The 21,028-nt window shown below is 36.6% G+C and overlaps 1 protein-coding gene across 2 annotated transcripts in view; it reads left to right on the top strand.

The window, feature by feature from the left end:
- The window catches only part of wnt5a (wingless-type MMTV integration site family, member 5a), a 28,901-nt gene extending 9,083 nt beyond the window's left edge, over positions 1–19,818 (top strand). For both annotated transcript variants that reach the window (XM_060835587.1, XM_060835588.1), the window contains exons 2-5: positions 1,164–1,294; positions 2,661–2,908; positions 5,953–6,245; positions 17,612–19,818. In XM_060835587.1, the coding sequence (XP_060691570.1) occupies positions 1,164–1,294; positions 2,661–2,908; positions 5,953–6,245; positions 17,612–18,070 (1,131 nt within the window). In that variant the 3' untranslated portion in view covers positions 18,071–19,818. The remainder of the gene's footprint in view (positions 1–1,163; positions 1,295–2,660; positions 2,909–5,952; positions 6,246–17,611) is intronic.
- The last annotated feature ends 1,210 nt before the right edge of the window (positions 19,819–21,028 follow it).

The raw sequence follows: 21,028 nt of genomic DNA, 5'->3' as shown, positions 1-21,028 counted from the left end.
AGCAGTGACGTTAGCTCCAGGTTACAGTAATCAGTGTAGGTACTAAGGGCCGAATGGCGTCCTCCCTAAAATTCTGTGCTTGTCAGGAGTTATAAAGTCGAGGAAATATGATTTGGATTGGTATTTATATATTTAAAGGGCGGTACAATGGCTTCAGTAAATAATAGAGAAAATTATCTTTAAAGAACCAGTTATTTGATCTCTTGCTCTAAAACCAAGCGGATTTTTTTTCCCGGACAGTAGTCATGTTTCTTGCACGAAATGGGAATATGTTTCACTCCTTGTACATATAAACCTGTGTGAAAGTTCAGACTGCCCTATAATGTTAGACCATCTCTCATAGCCTATCTAATCTGTTAACATCTAAAATGTAGAAAAGGACTGTTGAAGGACGCTAATATTTATTATGTATTGCTTCCCGAAGATTAGAACGACTTTAGAGGCTGCCACTTCAGATATGGACACATTTCTTCCGATAATTATCTGTTGCGTTTTTATACTCAAACGCAAACTAGGAGTTACCACCTCTTGGCAAATGTTTACACGTAAATTATCACCTCCGTTGAGAATAATTAAGGAGACTTCTCCCCTTTCCTTTGGTTACCTTGGCTATATTTCAAAACTATCAAAAACAGACCTGTGCAGGATCAGTTGAATTCAGCCTTTGCCAACAGGTCAGAGGATGTTAAAGAGCGTCAAATGTTCATTTCTGTGACATTAACCGTCCAAAGCCATAGATCTTGGTTTGTCCAATTTTGGTTCAATGAAGAAGCTAAGCTGAAAAACGGTGGGTTTCCCAACTGAGTGATTAGGTCACACTTCAGTCTATTATCTGTTACACCCCTGAATATCCCACTTGAGGCAGAATAGCAAAGTTATCTTCAAATTGTGGTTCATGAGACTGATCTGGTCCGGGCTGCAACTGTTCGCCAATGACAATGATTCAGATCCACCTGGTAAATTGTCCCAGATGTGCGTGAGTTAGTGTAATTGATGGTCAGTCAGCCAATGAAGGGTAAAAATGGGACTTGAACAAAAGGAGCTATCTTTTCACCTAAAGGTACGTGTTAACATTACTGCATTACCAGTCATCATTCTTGTGAACGTCTATCTATTTTCATCGACTTCCTTGATGTGTATGGTTTCTGATTTATGTTGTGCAGGGTGGAGGAGAGACAGTGCAAAGGGCGGTTTACTCAGCTTTGAAAAGTGCCATGGCCTGGAGGTACCTGCTGGTTACTGCCACTCTCTTATCGGGCTGCAAACAGGTCCTGGTAGAAGCAAGCTCCTGGTGGTGAGTTCCACTTTTAAAAAGTCTAATTAATAAGTGTGATCCTTATTAGGCGTTAACGGTGCAGCTTTGTGTCTGAGTTGTATGGTTATGGGGTAAACCCGTTGAAATCCCGTGGTGTAGACATCATCCCAGTACAAAGTTCGCACATGTGATCCCTTCGTGTTTTTTTTAAACTCCAAACGACATTAATACCGTGACATATGCTTAACATATCTGAAATGCAGAGTCCATTTCCTCAAAATGTTTATCAAAGCGGTAAAATGTGAAAACCGGACCGACTGAGGTAAATGCAGCCTCACGGCGTCGGTTATGCAATGGTCTCTAACCGTTATTAAAATCTTGTATTAGACCGATCAAAGTAATTGACAGAATTAAAGAACCTCCCTTGCACAGATGACTTTACCCCCATTGATGTCTAAGAATTCTGTATCATCTGGGAACTACGTTCTTTCTGTGCTGGGATAATCATGCTGTTTGTATTTTCACGATATTTTCCTCACAACTGTATTTAGAGACATATAGCTGTGCTGCACAGAAACAGACCCTTTGGTCTAATTCGTCCATGCCGACCAGATATCCTAAATACATCTAGTCACGTTTGCCAGCATTTGACCATTACTCCTCTCAACCCTTCCAGTTCATATACCCACCCAGATGCCGTTTAAATGTTGTAGTTGTAATTGTTAAAATGAGTACTTTTTAAACTGATAAATGTAAAAATATCTATCACTTAATTTAGCTGATAACTCAAATGCAGTACTTTATTAAGAATTAATTCATGACAATCATCTGGAATATTCTGCAAGGATTGTGTCTGTTGCACGTAACTGGGCAATCTCAACACCTGAATAAATCTGGCTGGCTACAATAAACTGTATTTAAGTCAACTGAATTTAAAATGATTCAACCAGAGCTGTGAAGGAAGTACTGAGTTTTCTTTCTGTGTTAATTAATGCTGTTTACTGTTACACCAAATCTACTTTTAAATATTACTATTGTTTTCTTTTTTGGATGGTTGTTAGCAACGGTGTTTGCAAAATGAATGGTTCACCAACACTTTCAAATTATGAAAACATTTAATTTTCAAATGTTTAATATATATCTATAATTGTCCTATTGTCTTAGAGTTGATTTATACCTTAATTGAGTTAAATTTCACATAGACTTTCTTGCTGCACTAACACTTCAGAGTTATGAATTATTTTTGTACTTTGTCTTCACCATTTTCTATGCTTAGTAGATTATGAGTTTTGTTTTTGTCTATCCTCAAGTTTCCTCACCAAAATCCCCCCTTAAATGACAAATTCTTGGCAATTGTGTTTGGAGAAGACACCTTTTCCTAAACTTTTTCTTTTCCCCACTTCAGGTCTTTAGCCATGAATCCCATTCAAATACCAGAAGTGTACATTATAGGAGCCCAGCCTTTGTGTAGCCAACTGGCTGGGCTTTCTCAAGGCCAAAAGAAGCTTTGCCAGTTGTACCGGGATCACATGCAGTATATTGGAGAGGGCGCTAAAACTGGCATCAAGGAATGCCAACATCAATTCAGACACCGGCGGTGGAATTGCAGTACTGTTGATAACACATCTGTCTTCGGCAGGGTCATGCAGATAGGTACATTTTCCCCCAAAATTATGCATATTGTATTAGAAATTGTAGTTTGTGTGTACCCATGTATACATTTGTATAAGTATTTTTTGCATTTCCTAATAGCTTTACAGAAATATATAAATTGTGACAAATCTGCCTTTGTTCATACAGTTCCTGTTGAATAGACCTCCTTACTATTTTTCTGCTTGAATGACCTAAAGCCTGTTCATTTTTACTCAATATTTCCTTTATATTTCCTTTTATATTTCCTTTTAAATAATCTGATGCATTTGTACCATCACTAACCTTTCCATAAAGTCACATATGAGAAAAATCTTAATGACAGCAACTCATTATTAAAACAAAACTACATTTTGAACAGGTAATTACATAAACTACAAGTAATCCACCATCATACTTATAATAAGCAAATTAATTCGATATCATCAGCCATATTGAAATATTTCGTTCAGTCAGAAACCTCACCAATAGTAGGACACTATTACATTCTAAATCCATATGTACAAAGTACATCTTGTAGCCAGTAAAAGTATTAATGTTTGTAAAATCTGGATGAAATAATCTCTTTTACTAGTAGTTGGTTACTGGTTAAAGGCACTCATTAGTTAAAACAAACAGGGTTATGCACTTCATGATTTAATTGTTTAAAAACCCAATCCCTTTAATGGGTTTGACCTCATCAAGCGTTTTAATTCTATATGTTTTGCACAATTTGAGAGCAGTTTTAATTTTTAGAAGTTGACTGCATGACAAATGTGGTAATGACAGCTACATCTTCTGGTTTTGGGTTGGCCTTGGATAACCCACATCAAGAGAAAAATCATGCTAAAACTGCCAAAAGTTTAAACTATTTATGTTTGAATATAATATTTTTTAATCTTAGAAGCAAACAAATACATTTATTAATTTTTCAAGTCTGCTCACTTTTTAAAGATAATTCATTCAATATTTATCCCTCAACAACATCACATAAACTAAGGATTATCTGGTCATTATCACATTTTTTTGTTGGACCTTGCTGTGATTAACTGCCTGCTGCCTTTTCTATATTAATACATTCGGTGACACAGCTTCAAAAAGGGAAATTCATTGACTGTAAATTGCTTTGGATGTCTTGAGGTTATGAAAGGCACAATATAAATACATGTCTTTCTTTTATAAGCTATGACAGGCTTGACTTCTAGGCTCAAAGAACTGTCATGGAACTAAGTTGAATGTTCACAATTTTCTTCTTCTTAATTAACCTTAGCATAGTCAAACCTATGTAAAATTGGTTTAATAGCATTTTTCATCATGGGCAGGGATTGTATTCTTCACTCATTCAACCATTGTACACTTATCCAATCTTGGCCAGTATCCAGTGACACCATAGTTCTAGTTTATTGAAATATTGGAAACTGCAATAATTGCAGTTCCTGTTTGCATGTTGCTACAAATTACAAGTCAATTTGAAAACCATGACCTGATGATAAATCTGAACAAATATTGCCCATTGCTCATTTCTTTTGCAAGTAATGATATAATGACTCAGAATCATTTTCTGTCTACTTCTGTACACTTTTTGATATTACATTTTTATTGCTTTTCTTTCTTAATTTAGCTTTAACTATTGTGTAGAATCACTGGCAAAGAAACTAGGTTGTGTTAAGTTACATGGTTGTTTTGTATTTCTTCTGTATCTGATTCTATGTGGCCTCTTGAAGTATTTCTTTAACTACCATACAAGCTCCTTGCCTGCTTTAAATCAGCACTTTATTCAAAGTTCCTTCTTCTTAAAATGACAAGTGAAAACTTAATCCAGACCTTTATTAAGAAAAATGGCAAGTAATCTTTACATTTTTTTTAGTAACAAATGGAATGTGTTCTTGTATCAATCTTAAGCAGTTATTTGGAGAAATATATTTTGGACTTTTGGTATAGTGTTGAATAGAAGGCAGGAGTTTTCACTAGGTTATGCTGTTCTCTCCAGTGCAATTCAATTGAAATTGAATGGAAGATCAAAGAATTTTAAATACAAATTATGTCCTGTACAAATCAAATTTCTGCAATTGTTTGCACTTGTGTTACATACATACTACTTGGAAGGCAGCCTTAAATCTTCAAGATTGGTCACACCCCAAATCAGATTAATCACTATTGTGAATTTCTAATTACTCCTATTTGCAGACCTTCAAAGAGCCTCTTAAAATTAAGGCACCTTTTACAAGTGTGTTTTTGTTAACTTTCTGAGAAACTGACTACTGTACTGTAATATAATTTGTAACTGGCTTTGTGTAGACTTTTGAAAAGTCAATTTCAGTTTTTAAGATCAGGCTACTGACAGGTAGTTTAAATCACTATGATTAAAATTTTTACTTGGTGTTAGATTGATTTTCACCTGTACCAGTAAAACTACATTAGATTATTACTCTTACGTATGTAAGGAAATATTCATTACAGCAAATATTTTTTAAAACAAAATTCTAATATGTTTCCTACTGCACTGACTGTGTTGATTTGAAATGAAAAAATACTGCTCAACAGTGGTACAATTTTGAACACAATTTATGTCTGGCCCTCTGGTTGTATTCAAAAGAGAAACACGTGGCATAGTTGACTACATGATGTAGCTCAAACTATATATACAATGGTTGGAGTTTTCAAATTAATTTTAGAGCAAAGTTGCAAGAAACTACGTTAAGATTTTATTTTCAATTTGTTTTTCTTTAATTCACCAAGAAGATCTAGGTTAGAATATTATGTGCTAATTCTATAGAAATAATCTACATATTCTTTAATATAATGCAGGGACACACTGTAATTATTTGAGACAGTCATCTGTGTCGTATAGCTTTGACATGGAAAGAGTTTTCACCTTTGTTTGTATAGCATGTAATAAACACAATTACTTCATTTTCCCAATAACTGAGGGCCTTCTGGGTCTTCCACAATAACCCATGATAATATGCCGGAATTATTACCAGACTGATCTTGAATGTGCGTGTTTTTAAAAAGAAATGTTGATTGATTTACCCTGCTGTATTGAAGCCTTTTATTATTCCCACTAGGAAGCCGAGAGACTGCGTTCACCTATGGGATCTCAGCAGCTGGAGTGGTGCATGCAATCAGCCGTGCTTGTCGTGAAGGGGAGCTGGCTACATGTGGCTGCAGTCGTGCTGCACGGCCCAAGGATTTACCACGTGATTGGCTATGGGGTGGCTGTGGAGATAATGTAGAATATGGCTACCGATTTGCAAAGGAATTTGTGGATGCCAGGGAGAGGGAGAAGATCTATCAGAAAGGAACGTATGATAGTGCCAGGACATTCATGAATCTTCATAACAATGAGGCTGGAAGAAGGGTAAAGTGATATTATCTTCTTTGAATTTATTGAACATTAATGTATATTAGTAGATTGAAGAGATATTCATATAGTTTTTCTTTCCCTTTGCGATTTCACTTTTAAAATTAGCTGTATATAGCTTTTGTTCCACAATTACTTGTGACCAATTTTACAATATCTCAAAGTATCAATTAAACTCCATGTATAGCCTGTGAGCCAAGAGATTAAAAAGTTCACTCCCCATTTGTGGGGTGAGACTTCAGTGAGATATTGAGGTAATGTTACATTGTCAGATGTGCTGTCCTTCAGCTGAGAAGTCAGACATTGTTCTCCTGTTAATTTTAGAGGTGAAGGTAGTTGCATGAGATCAGATAGCATTAGCCAAAGAACAATGATTTCTCCAGTTCTTTGGCTAAAATCTCTCCCAGAAATAACACCACCTGAAACAGGTCTCACTAACAGGTTGATGCATCTTGCTGTCTGCAAATTTGTTGTCACTGTTGCCCCCATGTTAGAAGCTGCACATCAAATCGAGGAATACCTAGGTTAGCATACGTGGAAAATGAGAGAAAAATAACATCAAATGATATTCAGAAATTTTGAATAAATGTTTTACTATATCCATAACATAGTAAATACCTCTAATAAACTTTCATAATTGGCATTCTATTATGCTGCTAATTTATATAGCAGCAGAATTTGTTTGTATGAACAATTAAAAAAATCAACAAATTTATTTGGGTCTATAATCAAATATGGATTTGTTCAGGTGAGGATGGCAGATTTTCTTCTCTAAAGAGACATTAGCAAACTAGATGGATTTTTAGTAATTTGGTAGTTTAATTGTCACCATTCCTAAGGTTGGCTTTTTAGACTGGATTTATTTAATTAAAATTAAATTCCCCAGCTTGTGTGTAGGACCTGAGATCATGTTCTGGATCATTAGTTCAGGTCTCTGGTTTACTAATTCAGTAACATAACAACTTTGCTACTGGACCCTCTTAGGTCAGCTTAGCATAGCCAGATGCAGAGTAAAACTTCATCTACTCTGCCCCTCCTTGAAACTTGCTTTTTCCTGTGTTGAGACAGGATTCTTTTATGGAAGTAAAATAATTAGCATCTCTTTTTGGTTTTCAGCATTCACATTTTCAGACCATTGTATAAATGAAAGTTTTTTGCCAATTTAAGTATAAAGTATGGTCAGTTGTGGGCCTTTAATTTCTCTGCCTGAGTGTGAGATTAAATAATACTAATTTAAATAATCTCAGAGATTTTTACAATTTCACAAAGATCATCATTTCAATGACTTTATCTACATTCTTATACTCAGAAGTCTGATTCAGCTATTCCCAATAATGGTTAATGTACAACTTAGGGTAGGAATATAGAAGAAATAGGTTCAACAGGATAAATTATAAAACAAGCCTACACATTCCATAAAAGATGCAGCAGTGTTCTATGGATTCCAAGACCTAACCATAGAAATTAATACAGCCCTGTCAGTTGTTAATTTCTAATGAGCAAAATCGGAGCAGACTATTAAAATGCAACAGCTTCTTCACTGGCTTGAGCTCCCTGCTTTGATTGCTCTTAAATGTAGAGAAACATGAATTGATTTTGGCAGGAACAGAATTTGCTCAAATTTAAACATATGGAACATTACAAATGTTTTTACATTTCCCTGTCATCTGTTGCAAATAGTTTATAGTTTGTCTCCATGGGCACTAATGCATATAGCCAGCTGTCTAAAAATTGAGTCTGAAGCTGACAATGACAGGCATAATCCTTGGTAGTGAGATATGGTCCAATGCTAATAAAGTAAACTCTAGGCTTACTTGAGTGAGCTGTCATAATAGTCACTTTTTTTCAAAAAACTGTATCCATTGACATCATGCTTTTCTTCCTATTCTAATACTTATTTAAAGTTTTATTACACTGGTAAGGCCAATGATTAGAAACTTGTCAGTGACAAAAGACTAGTACTTCTCATTTCTGCGCCTGTTTGTATCACTATGTCACAATTAAACTTCTTAGGCCTCTGATTTCTAATAGGTTGGAAGATAAGATTTTGAACAAAATAATAATTTGAAAAGAAAGATATGCACAAAATGTTAATTGACACTCTCTTTTCACATGCTCAATGATCAGGAATGCTTATTGGGATATTATGGATATAAGTTCAATGATTTCATGACCATTCTGGATGGAAATCATAGAGATCATGCATAAGATTTCCTACATAAGATTTTCTCCCTGCATAAAATGTACCCCGGCAGATTAGCAATCCAGGAATCTGGAGTAATGATTCAAAGAACATAAGTTCAAATTCCAGAAGCCATTTGAGAATTTGGATTTTTAACATCTGCAAATCAGAGAAAAAATATAGTTTAATATGGTGGACTGATTCACTAGTATTCTTTAGGCAAGATAACCCACAATTCTCATCTGGTTTGCCTGTAAGTTCTGTCCCATACCAACTTGGTTGACACCTTATTTTTTGAAATTGTCTACCAAGTAACTCAATTGCACCAATTACTACAAAATATATTTTCACCACAGGCTCAAGAAAGTGATCAATTGCCACCTTTATCAAGCTATCTAGGGAAGAGCAATAAATGTCACGCCAGCGATTCTCACATCCTGAAGTGTTGATGATTCCTGCCTGAAGCAAACATTTGAAAAATTAACCCCTATATTCCAGATCTGTAATTTTTACTATCTATCATTAAGTGGCAAAATGCTTCTCTATTGAATAATATAACACACTAAAGTATAATAATGTCTTGAGTATTTATAGGAGTTAGCCTTTATCTGAAACTTCAGACAGTCATTTTAAGTATTTTTTTCAAAGCAGCCCAAACTTACTAGTATATTCAGTTAATCAATAAGTTATTATTGCTAAAGTTGATATTGCTTTTGGGACTTGTGGAGTGAAATTGTATTGTATGATAGTTGTGTAATAACATCAAAGTTTGTGTGAAGTCCTTTTGTCCAATAGTGTAACGGCGATACTGAGTCAATTGAAAATTGTATTTCCAGCCAATGAGTAGAAATGGCTCATGTGTAGATTTCTTTTAATTGCTTTGTAACTACAATAAAAAAAAAGTTTGTAACTGACAAATACCCTAATTGGCAGTTGCAGTCATATGTCGATAAAGTATGGTGCTGGATAAAGCACAGCAGGTCATGCAGCATCTGAGGAGTGGGAGAGTGATGTTTTGGCATAACCCTTCATCAGAACTGGGCCTGAAACATTGACTGTTTTGCTCCTCAGATGCTACCTGATCTGCTGTGCTTTATCCAGCACCACATTTTCACCATCTGCAGTCCTCACTATCTCCTAGTTTAGATTAGATTACTTACAGTGTGGAAACAGGCCCTTTGGCCCAACAAGTCCACACCGACCCGCCAAAGTGCAACCCACCCATACCCCTACATTTACCCCTTCACCTAACACTACGGGTAATTTAGCATGGCCAATTCACCTAACCTGCACATCTTTGGACTGTGGGAGGAAACCGGATCACCCGGAGGAAACCCACGCAGACACGGGGAGAATGTGCAAACTCCACACAGTCAGTCGCCTGAGGTGGGAATTGAACCCGGGTCTCTGGCGCTGTGAGGCAGCAGGGCTAACCACTGTGCCACCTCAGACATAGTTGTAGTCATTTGAAATATGCAAATAAGTAAGGTTTTGTAAGAGTTAAAATTAAGATTGCTTTAAAAGACTAAGATGGTTTGAGATTTTCTTTCATGGTTTAGGTCATCTCAACCCTTTAATTGGATTGTATTCTTAGATTCCTTGAGTTTAATTAATTTTCTATTCGGTACAAGCTACAGCAAGGTTGTTGTAGCGTTATATCTGGGACATAAGAGAGCTCATCCATTCTGGATAATGGTAGCTTTAATAGAATATATGTTATATATGCTTTATATCTCATGCACATATAAAATATATAAACATTTCAATGTTCCTGTAAATGAAATAACCTGAGCTCCTTTTCAATGAGGCATTGGAAAATAGCAAAAGAGTGTTTTGTTTGCTCTTCCAAACAATGAATATATAGCAGTAACTATTGTAATTTCTTTCTTATTGCTGTTTATGAGCTTCCGGAAGTGTCTGGGGGTGGAGTTTGGGGAATGGGAATGAAACCCCTGATTATTGAAAGATTACCAATTCACAAAACAAATCTTAAGTTACATGTCCAATCTTCAAATAGAATGGAATTTGTCAGAAGAAATGTCATCGTTTTTCAGAACCCCTTGCAGTTCCAAACAAAATCTGAATAAGCTACTTTCCATGTGATCCGTCACTTAAGGCAGAAATTATTATTTCAAATTCGGTTTCCTCACATCTTCAAAATTCAATATAAGCAATATTGAATGCTAATTTAGAAGCATTTATTGGTTAAGAAATAAATCAAAGCTAGCTAAGATCTGTGTATAAAATAAATAAGAAATTAAAATTTGAACAGGTAGAATATTCTTGAATTATCTCCAGTTTTTCCTTTCCTGAGGATAATGATTAATGTTTGATTAGAGTCCAGTGGGTTCTGGCCTACACCCATTTTTAATGCAATTAATAATGCATAATATGTTATTTTAGATAATAAATCTCATTGAGAAATTTCACAGTGTGGATATATTGCAGCTATATTCAATTTTCTTCTCTCAAGGACCCTGACAAAGCACTTCATCAGGGGTCATTGACTTCCAATGGACTTAGAAACATAGGGGCAGATGTAAGCCATGCAGCATTCAAGCCTGTTCTGCCATTCTAGTTCATAGCTGATCATATACCTCATCATCATTTTTTCCTCTGCCGTCACCGTATCCCATAATGTCATTAGTATCTAACAATCTTTCAATTTCTCTCTTGAATACACTCAATGATTGAGCATCCACAGCCAAGACGTTCTCACCAAAATCTGGAGATACCTGAATTGATGGTGAATCCATTGTAACTCAGTATGATATCACATTGATCGATATTCAGGACTCTTTATTGTACTTGCAAATAGAAGTGAATACTTGCATTAATACCAAATTTCTGCCTTCAATAACACGAGTTTGGCAAAGTACTCATAAATGTGATAAGCGACAGAAGACAATGTTTGATTTACATGTATTATATGAAAGCTATTATTATAACCTCCTCAATCCAGTATGATGAGACCTCTTCTGTATTTAATATAAAGTTACAACATTAATTCAACTTTGCTGCTTGCAAAGAGAACACAAATCTGCTCTCTATTAATGTTGACATTTTGCAGTTCCAAATTCCTAATGATTGACACAAGTGATGGATGTTGAATTTTTACATATTAGTTGTTGGATACTGCAATTTGATCAAACTGAGGTGCTTTATCTGGGTACAAAACTCAGTTTAATGAAACTTTTAAATGATAAGTGGGAGCTCTGGTAGCACAGTAAATATGAACTCCAGGAGCAATGGAAACAATTTGCTTCTTTTTAATTCCCTGTAGTATTCCCAGGGATGTAATGCAGTGTTCATAAATCAAGCATTTGGAATCCATTCTCATCAACTATCCAAGCACAAGGACATAAATGGTCCATGTGCAGCTCTTTTTTCAAGAAATGTAATAATTTTACCGATTGGAAATTATTAAACTTGCAAGCTTAATAGTTACAACAGTTGTGTTGACCTAGCAAAGGAGAGGTACTAAGTTCATACATTAGCTAAAATCACCACTTGCAAGCATATAGCCCCAATTGGCAAATAGACTGGTGTTTCAGAATTAAAAAAAATGATTAAGTTATGTTACATCTTTTCAGAAGCGCAATTTCTCATGATGGATTGTGAAGCAGCATTAATTGTGTCCCCAGAGAGATATACAGACATTTTGGAAGGAGCAGAATGCAGCTTGGGTATTTAGAATTTTCACAAAAGTCAAGAATTGCAGCTTCATTAGATATTTGACTCACAGCTGTACAGCTAGTAATTATTCCATGTCCAGTAGAGAAACTGGGCAAGATGTTATTTTTAAAGTGTCGGTCTTTAAACTGTCAGTAGATCTGAGGATGTTTCAGTCTACAGAGGCTAACCACTTTAAAAAAAATCAGTTTACCCAGTAATGCTTGAATACTTGAATCTGAAGTGCAATTTTATTGAGATTTAGACTTTAGACAAATGAAATAAATATTTAAACATTGTAATAACAACTGTTTATATTTGGAAATATAGCTCTGTGAAAATAAAACCTCTGAAGTCTAATGAATAGCATAGGTTAAGATTGACAAATTTACATCACAAGGACAGCCAGATCGATCTGAGCATTTTCATATTTGGGCAAGATGTGATCTACTTACAATATAAGCAGGTTTGTCCTGCAGTGATTACAACCTGTTTGAAGTTCAGGGAACAATTGCTTTACATTTTGTTCTTCAGTTTTTCATTATACAGCTAAATTGGTTAATAATTAAAGATTTAGTCTTGATGATATAATTTTATATGTTGGGACGAGGAATGGATATGGTGCCAATTTACTATCCAAAATATAAACTTATTGAACTTGTTTATAATTCAAAACTTTTCTTAGGCCATAATTCAACCATCAAACCTCAAGGATATGCAAGCAAGTTTATACAACCTGTCCTTATAATTTAATCCTTTAAGTCTGGCTTTCATTTCAATGAATCTGTGCTGCTGTCCTCCAAAATCAATGGGTCAGGTTTTGCTAAAACTATAATGGGGGTTGAACTAGTAAGTGATTCCTGGAGAACTATTTATTGCATGATTTACACTGCACCACAGTAAGCTTTCAAAAATAGCATATTTTGGATGATGCTTTTGATAAATTTTCTGCATTTCTCTGTTAATTGCCTAATAACTCATCAGAGAAATTTAAGCCTAATAATTCATAGCAAAGCAGCCTCATAATGTTGTCATAATTGTTAATGATTGCCAAGTCAACCTCTTACCGAGGAGGTAAACAGTTATAAGCATGGAATCTCATTTACTGAAACTACAATTTGTTTTAACTTCTAAGGTATTTTAAACATTGTATTACTTTTAATTTTTCCTTTTAATCTCTTTTTCCTCTCTTCCAATGCAAGTTTTCTTTGTTTTGTTAAAAACATTCATGACATGGAATTCTCCCAATCTAATTCACCCTCCTTCTCAGCCCTTTCCTTTGTTTTTACATCAGTCTTTAAATCTCATTGGTTAAAGAGGTTCAGCAATCATCCTATTATTCATTAAGGTACTTGGTTCTTTTTTTCCACTATTATCAGTTAGTCTTTCCAGAAATCTGCAGGTAAAAAACCCAGAAAAAAACAGGTCAAAGTAACAGGTTTGTGAGATGCATCACTATAGCAAAGCCTGACCTAACACTTATGATAACTAAAATCAGTGGTCAAGGTGGGGTATGACCAAAGTTCTATAAAACTGAAGCATTGATTCATTACTTTTGTCTTCCAATTCACATGAAATAAAGGCCAATGTTTAATTGGCATTTTAGCACCTGTGCACTAGCTTTCATGATTTGTGTATATACATACTGAGTTCCTTTTTTCTCCTTCATAAATCATATTTTTTGATCCTTAAGAAATTATTACAATTTTTCTTTCACAATCTGAAGTGGGTGAACTCACACTTTCCAATGTTTAACTCTATCTGCCACTCGTTTAGTCTTTTGTTCCTTTGTAAATTCTCTTCTTATTTTGAGAATAATACATAATTTTGAAATGAGCCACATTTGTTCTTTTCACTGTGACTTGGGGCAATTGAAATTTAGGTATGTCCGTGTTATGGCAAAAAAGAATTGCACAAAGTGATAAGTAATAGCATAGAAATAAAGTAATAGCATATAAAACAATCAGGCATAAAATAATTTCCTCCTTGTCCACCTTAATTTGAGCAATGAATTGTGGGAGTCCAGCCTTTCCACAGATTCTCCAACAAGGAGAAGGGAGACAACCTGAAAGTTAATTCAGTTTTCAAATGTTTTAAATATCACTCCAGACTGGGTATCATTTGACTGAAAGACAGTGCTTGATGTATCCACTAAGCACCTTAATTTTGTATTTTTCCATGCTCTGAGTCTACGAATACTGAACTTTCTAATTTCATTTTAATTATGGTTAAGACCATTTCCATTGTTTACTCTTTCCTCATAGAAGTTATATCCTGGGGATATAATATTCAAGAAAAATTTGTACTTTTTTGTCACTGGACCTCCTCGTGTCTTCCTAGGCTTAGGAGTACAGCTATGCAAAACATGTAGAATGAATGAGAGTAAAGTATAACTATTCCCTTGATTTGCAAAAAATTGGTCCTGCTGCAGCTGATCTACCTCTGTAGTACCGCACTGTGACTCATTATTTGTATTAATTCTGGTTCAATTTCCATTCAAGAAAGTTCCAGCTGGTTTACTAATCAAAGCACTTTTTTTTCTAAACAAGCAGGAAAGTGCATTATCTAGATACAGCTAATGTTTTCATGAAATGTTTTAATCTAGTATGCTTGAAAACTTTGAGGCCCATTTCTTTTCACGAGCAGTTTGCTGAAGTGGTTCTCCGGTGCCGACTATTATTCCCCTTGCTGTTGAAAACCTGTATTAATCGACCATTTTAACATTTCCCTCAGGATGCTGCAAAGTGTTTCACAATAAATAAATTACTTTTGATATCTAATCATAGTAAACATAACAACCAGCTCACAGATAGCCAGGTCTCACAAACAGCAAATAAATGAAGTGTTTCTTGTCATTGGTAGTGGGAGGTATGTTGACCAAAGGACCACCAGAAATCTCTGCTATCTAAATATTTCCACAAGAGCCTAATTTCTATAATCAATTTACACAATAGTTATTTGTATTGTGGGTTTTTTTGTATTAAATATACTGAATTGTGCATATGCAACTGTTTTAAAGTTGTTCCTTGAACAACAACATCACTATTGTTGTAAATAATTTCTGTTGGTTGGGAATAACTGAAAAAATGACCATAAATGTCAGTAGAAGCAAAGCTCATTCAGCTAATATAGATGCAGGCAGCAGTGTTTTTGTCATTCAGCTCTTGGCAACTGTTCCTGTTTCAGTAATTTTTCTACCCAGCAGTATTGCAGCTTTAAAACCGTATTGTTGTCGATCTAAAAGTGCAATTGCAGTTCCCCTTGGAATTTATCACTGACTAGTCAATTAATCAGGCTTCTGCTTTAAAGAAATCATTAATAACATCACTCTTCCTTGCTCCCTCCTGAGATAGGTACTTGTTTTCATGCTTTGGCACGACTCTCCTCTGTTGAATGTGAATTTCAGGGACATAACGTAATAATGGAAGTTAGCCTTGTGATTAACACAGTATCAGTTCAATACTGTGCATTACTTTCGAATGTAATGCAACATGATTTGACTGGTGTATGCATTCATGCAGCACCTCGTCTGTTTTAGTGAGCTAACACTGATTGTTAAAATGTAGATTCCTATCAGATTTCAAACTACTGGATCTATATTTCCAGTTACTGTTCACTGCAGTGACTTTAGGTAATCTCCCACTTGGACCTATTTGAATCTTGAGTTGATGGCCATGTTCTGAAATAATCAACCCAGGCAAAGTAGATTCTGTCGAAGTATTAAAACATGTTGAGGAGCTGGAAGGAGATTCAGTAGAAGCATTGGTCAACTAACTTCTAATTTGAAGAGCTGGTATTAATCGACTTTCTTCCTTTTGGATTTAAAGTTCATTCATTATTATGTAAAAAAAATTATTTTAGGTTGGTGCGTGAACTATTTTAATCTATGGCAGTAATTGTGACAAATTAGGTTTAGTCAAGTTTCTAGAATACTAATCAAAGTATTTTTAAAAACACAATCAATATTACTGCAATAAAGAAGTGCATTTTTGGATTTTCATAATTTTTTGCTCTGTGAAGACTAAATGAGACATTAGACATCTTGAGGGTGCCAAATACTGAGCCGTGTATAAAACTTATGACAGTATGAGTTGTGTCAGTCAGAATTGCAGTTTGAATTCAGTTTTCAGAGGATTCTGGGAATTTTAAATACCTATCTCCTGAGTGTCAAAGTCTGTAGGACTGGATCTGTCTGAAAGTCAGTAGGACTGAGGTGACAGAGAATAGGTAAGAATTTTACATACGAAGTATGTTTCTTTGGGTCTGAATTTTGCAGTCCTCTGCCCGGTCTGTTTTTGGCCAGGGGGTGGAGGTGCAGTACATAAAATATGATGGGTGGTTAGTCCACTGCTTTTCAGCTTGCCCCTGACCCCTCCCCCATAAAGCAATTGACACACATCATTTTTGAAAAGCTATTAATGGCCAGTTGGGCATGTTAAGAAACCAGATATTATGTTAAAAATCACACAGCGCCAGGTTATAGTCCAACAGGTTTAATTGGAAGCACACTAGCTTTTGGAGCGACCCTCCATCAGGTGATAGTGGAGGGCTCAATCGTAACACAGAATTTATAGCAAAAATTTACACTGTGATGTAACTGAAATTATACATTGAAAAATTGATTGTCTGCTAAGCCTTTCATCTGTTAGAATACAGTGATAGTTTCACTTCTTTCATGTGATATTATGTTTGCATTCTTAAATCAACGGTCTTTTTGCCTGGGCTCTGGCTGGAATGGGTATGTCCTTTTAACTAGATTGCTTTAAAAAATGGAAAAGAACATGCATGTGTACTTCAAGGGCTGTCCTGTACTGTATGTGTTGAGGACATCACCTCCAGATACTAACCCACCTTTTTCACCAAAACGTGCCTCCCTCACACCACTTCTTCAGGGCTAGCTGATGTTTCCCCAGACAAAACTCATGACATACTTGGGTCATGGTGTCAGGGCTTCAGGTTTTGTGGAAGAAGGGGTGCAGTTTTGGAGCTTTTGAGACTGCTCCTGCTGCTGACCAAGTGGTTCGTCTAGTAGCTGCTGGGAATGTGATCCCCTCCAACTGAAGGGCACAAGTCCCACTCTCTGTACTGACAACACCTCCCATTTGGAATTGCTATATGGATCAGTGATTTTTTTTAATGGATGTCAATCGACATCTCACTATTTTTCTGGGGTCGGTGGGGGTGGTCAAGCAGTATATGTCTCTCACCACCACCCCCGATCAATATTCAGCATGAATTGACCTGCTGAGCATGTGGTGTTGATAGAGTGGATACCCTTGAGTAAGGTGGGCAGGTGGGGGTGAGAATCTAGGGGATGTGGAGTAGAGGTGTTTCAGAGTCTTTCAGCCAGGTGAGGGTTGGGGCTACTGAAAGTGTGTGGAGTTTGGTGGGGACAGAGTCAGGCCAGTCCTGTCACAGTCCCTGGGTTGTGAAGCGGTGGAAAGGAACTGTTTCTTGAACTCTGCTTTCCCCTTTATTTTAACACCTTCCTCTCTGCTCTTTCTTCCAGATGGTCTATAACTTGGCGGATGTGGCCTGTAAATGCCACGGCGTGTCGGGTTCTTGCAGCCTGAAGACCTGCTGGTTACAGTTAGCTGACTTCCGCAAGGTTGGCGACGCGCTCAAGGAGAAATACGACAGCGCCACAGCCATGAGGCTGAATGGCCGCGGCAAACTGGTACAGGTGAACAGCCGCTTCAACCCGCCCACCACCCTCGACCTGGTCTATGTCGACCAGAGCCCCGATTACTGTGTCCGCAACGAAAGTACCGGCTCCCTGGGCACGCAAGGCCGCCTGTGCAACAAGACCTCGGAGGGCATGGACGGCTGTGCGCTGATGTGTTGTGGTCGGGGCTATGACCAATTCAAGACGGTTCGCACTGAGCGCTGCCACTGCAAATTCCACTGGTGCTGCTATGTCAAGTGCAAAAAATGCACAGAGGTGGTCGATCAGTTTGTTTGCAAATAACTGGTACCCCTCCAAACACAGAAAACCTGTAGCTACAGAGGGAAAGAGAAACCTTGAGAAATTCGAGACTCCTAGGAATGGGCTGCAAAGCGCAAACTGCCTCTTAATATTTCAGCCAATGGAAAGCAAATTGATCAAATCAAACGACAACTGCAAAACTACGTACATTTTAAGCTTTACAGAAGATCCATTTAAAATGCATTTAACGCCAAACACTGACTAATATGGAATTAGAAAGTAATGGGAGACGGGTCTGCTCAATTATCAAATATCTAGAGACTAGGATCAACACTCAACGTGCACTCAAGAGTGGCCCCGCCTTGAACTCTCTCCAAGTGCAGACTGGCCCTGAGGGAATGATTGGTGTTGACTATTTACGAGATAAAATTTTCCCTGAGATCCGAACACGGAAACAACGTGAACGCTCTTAACACTCTTGATCTTTAAAGAGAGGGACTGCACCCCCCAACCCAGCCCAACCCAACCTCACCTAACCTGGAAGTGAACTAATTTCGGATATAAATGTGTCAATCTAGTTTTACACTTCAGAAAATTCATTAAAAAGGCAACTCTGCTGACGCTCACTCATTTGCTACCCCGAGACTTAAACTTGACAGAAGTTTCCTGGGTTTCTGTGTCGCCTTCTAATATTTAAAAGCATTGTTTAATTCCTGGCTTGCCATGTATTTATTTTGCAGAAAATATTCGCTGTGGTGGCAGTCTGGTTTCTGTGTGTTTAAACCAGTTAAGTCCACACAATGCACAGACTGGGAGAGCTGTAGCACAGATGGACATTAACGTAGAGAACATCTTTCATTGCAATATTTTAGTTTCCAAAATAAAAGATATATAACTGCAGGTCGCAAATGGGAGGACTTGCTGGTATGGTAACTATATATTACGGGCAAACTAAGGTTTATTGGTGTCTAATATTCCAACTTTGTATATACGTCTACAATCAGCGATTTAAATTGTATTTATTACAAGTTATATTTAGATTAGATTTGTCTAAATCTGCATTTTAATGGATTTGCTGCAATTGTAGTCATCTAACATGTCCAATTTGTTTTCCTTTTGTAAATCCGTAGAATGTCACGCAAAGTGGACATTGCTAATGTTTGTAGGATGTGTGTCTTCCTCTAACCCCCGAACAGTTTGGGAGTGGGTGGGGGAGGAAGGTGGTTCAGTTCCCTGGAATGTTGCACTGACCTAAGTTGTAAAATTGTTACAAACAGCACTTGTGCACCGCACCATTCCCATGTCATAAAACGTTAGGGTATTTTTTTGGGGGTTGAATTGGTTTATAGTTTGTGTTGCGTTCGTTCCCAAGAAACAGGAGACTTTTTTTTGTCGTGTCGGGTTAGCGTAGAACTTGCATACGTGGGAAGTATGGTAACTTGGTGACTATCTTGTTAGGGCAATATTTGTCTCTGTGGTACCACAGTTTCTGGCAGCGTGTCTTTATAGCGATGCATTGAACATCTCTTAAGTGCTGTACATTTCAAAGTGGATTTTTTTCAATTATAACGGTACAATGTTGCAAAAATAGATATAACCCAGGCCAGTAACAAAAATGTCATTGCAATTAATTTAACCGTGGATAACTTTAATCTAGTGTATTATGTTGTATGCTTTTGGTGGTCTGACTATGGAACAGTACTTGATTATAGTTCATTGAATAACCTTAATCATTATACCACCCCTTAATGTTTAATGGCTATTTATGAGGAGAGTTATTTTCAATGTTGGAAATAAAACTGCTATAGTTCCAAATGTTATTGTTTGTCTATTCCCATGCAGTAGTGTTTGTTTCAAAAAATCCTTTCACTAACTCAGTATTATTCTTAACTGTTTTCAAGGGTTATCCATGTTAATTCACCTAAACACACTTTTCAAATGATTTTCTTTTATTTCACCTTTCCAGTTAAATAATTAGTATAACGTTTGAGATTCAGAGGAAATGAATCCTTTCACCTGTCGATGGGAAATGCCATTAGTTGCAGGACTGGGTGGTCACACGTGTCATCTTTTAGGAAATTATTTGGGAGAGGGGGAGTCACAATTTCTGTCAGTTTTAGAGGTAGAATAGCTTTTTATCATTTCTACCATATACAACTGATACAGTAAGAATGAGAGTATCCAGCATCTGTTCTGATAGTATCTCACAAAGCCTGTCTTGATTTATTTTTAATACACTTTGTCAATTTTGAGGAAGAAACGGAATGTATTTGAAAGTTGTTTCCCTTTCACTGATTTGGAGATAGGGAGACATGAACTGAATGAAGGATAACACTATTAAAGACCTCCTTTATGTTCTGATCCTTCAAAATAGGGCGGTGTCCTGGGTGCAGGAGGCTGGATTCACAGCCATCTGTCCATCTATTTCCATTCTTACTTGCCTTACTGGAGTTTCACCTCAAGTAGCCCGATCAAAAGCAAAGCCCGCCGATGTATCGACTGCCTGAGTTGGGTCTTAGCTCTATTAAGGTTGAGTTGGAGGAGCTGGACTGAGGTGTACAAAGTTAAAATTCACACACACCAGGTTAGTCCAACAGGTTTATTTGGAAGCACTAGCTTTCAGAGTGCTGCTCCTGCAGGTGATGAAGATGCAGTGCTTTGAAAGCTAGTGCTTCCAAATAAACCTGTTGGACTATAATCTGATGTTGTGTGATTTTTAACTCTATTAAGCTGCAATATTTCCAGCTTACACTATCAGTTGTATTGTCAATTTGATCTGCTGCATTTTGGAAGAAGGTACTTGCATCTGGTCTGGAAATATCCATCAACATAGATTTATAAAGCAGATATTATAAAATCAGTTTGCAGTTCATGAACTTGTAGTCATTTCATAGCTCACAGTTCACTCTGACAGTGTGAAGGTACTGTAGGATCCGATAAGTGCAGCTGTTCACTCAGCTTTTCACAATGTTAATTTCTCTTTAAATCGAAAATGTTTCA

The sequence above is a fragment of the Hemiscyllium ocellatum genome, chromosome 14, assembly GCF_020745735.1.
Source record: "Hemiscyllium ocellatum isolate sHemOce1 chromosome 14, sHemOce1.pat.X.cur, whole genome shotgun sequence".
In the NCBI taxonomy this organism is placed as follows: domain Eukaryota; kingdom Metazoa; phylum Chordata; class Chondrichthyes; order Orectolobiformes; family Hemiscylliidae; genus Hemiscyllium; species Hemiscyllium ocellatum.
Note: the sequence above shows the minus strand (reverse complement) of the source record. Positions and strands in the feature narration are given on the sequence as shown.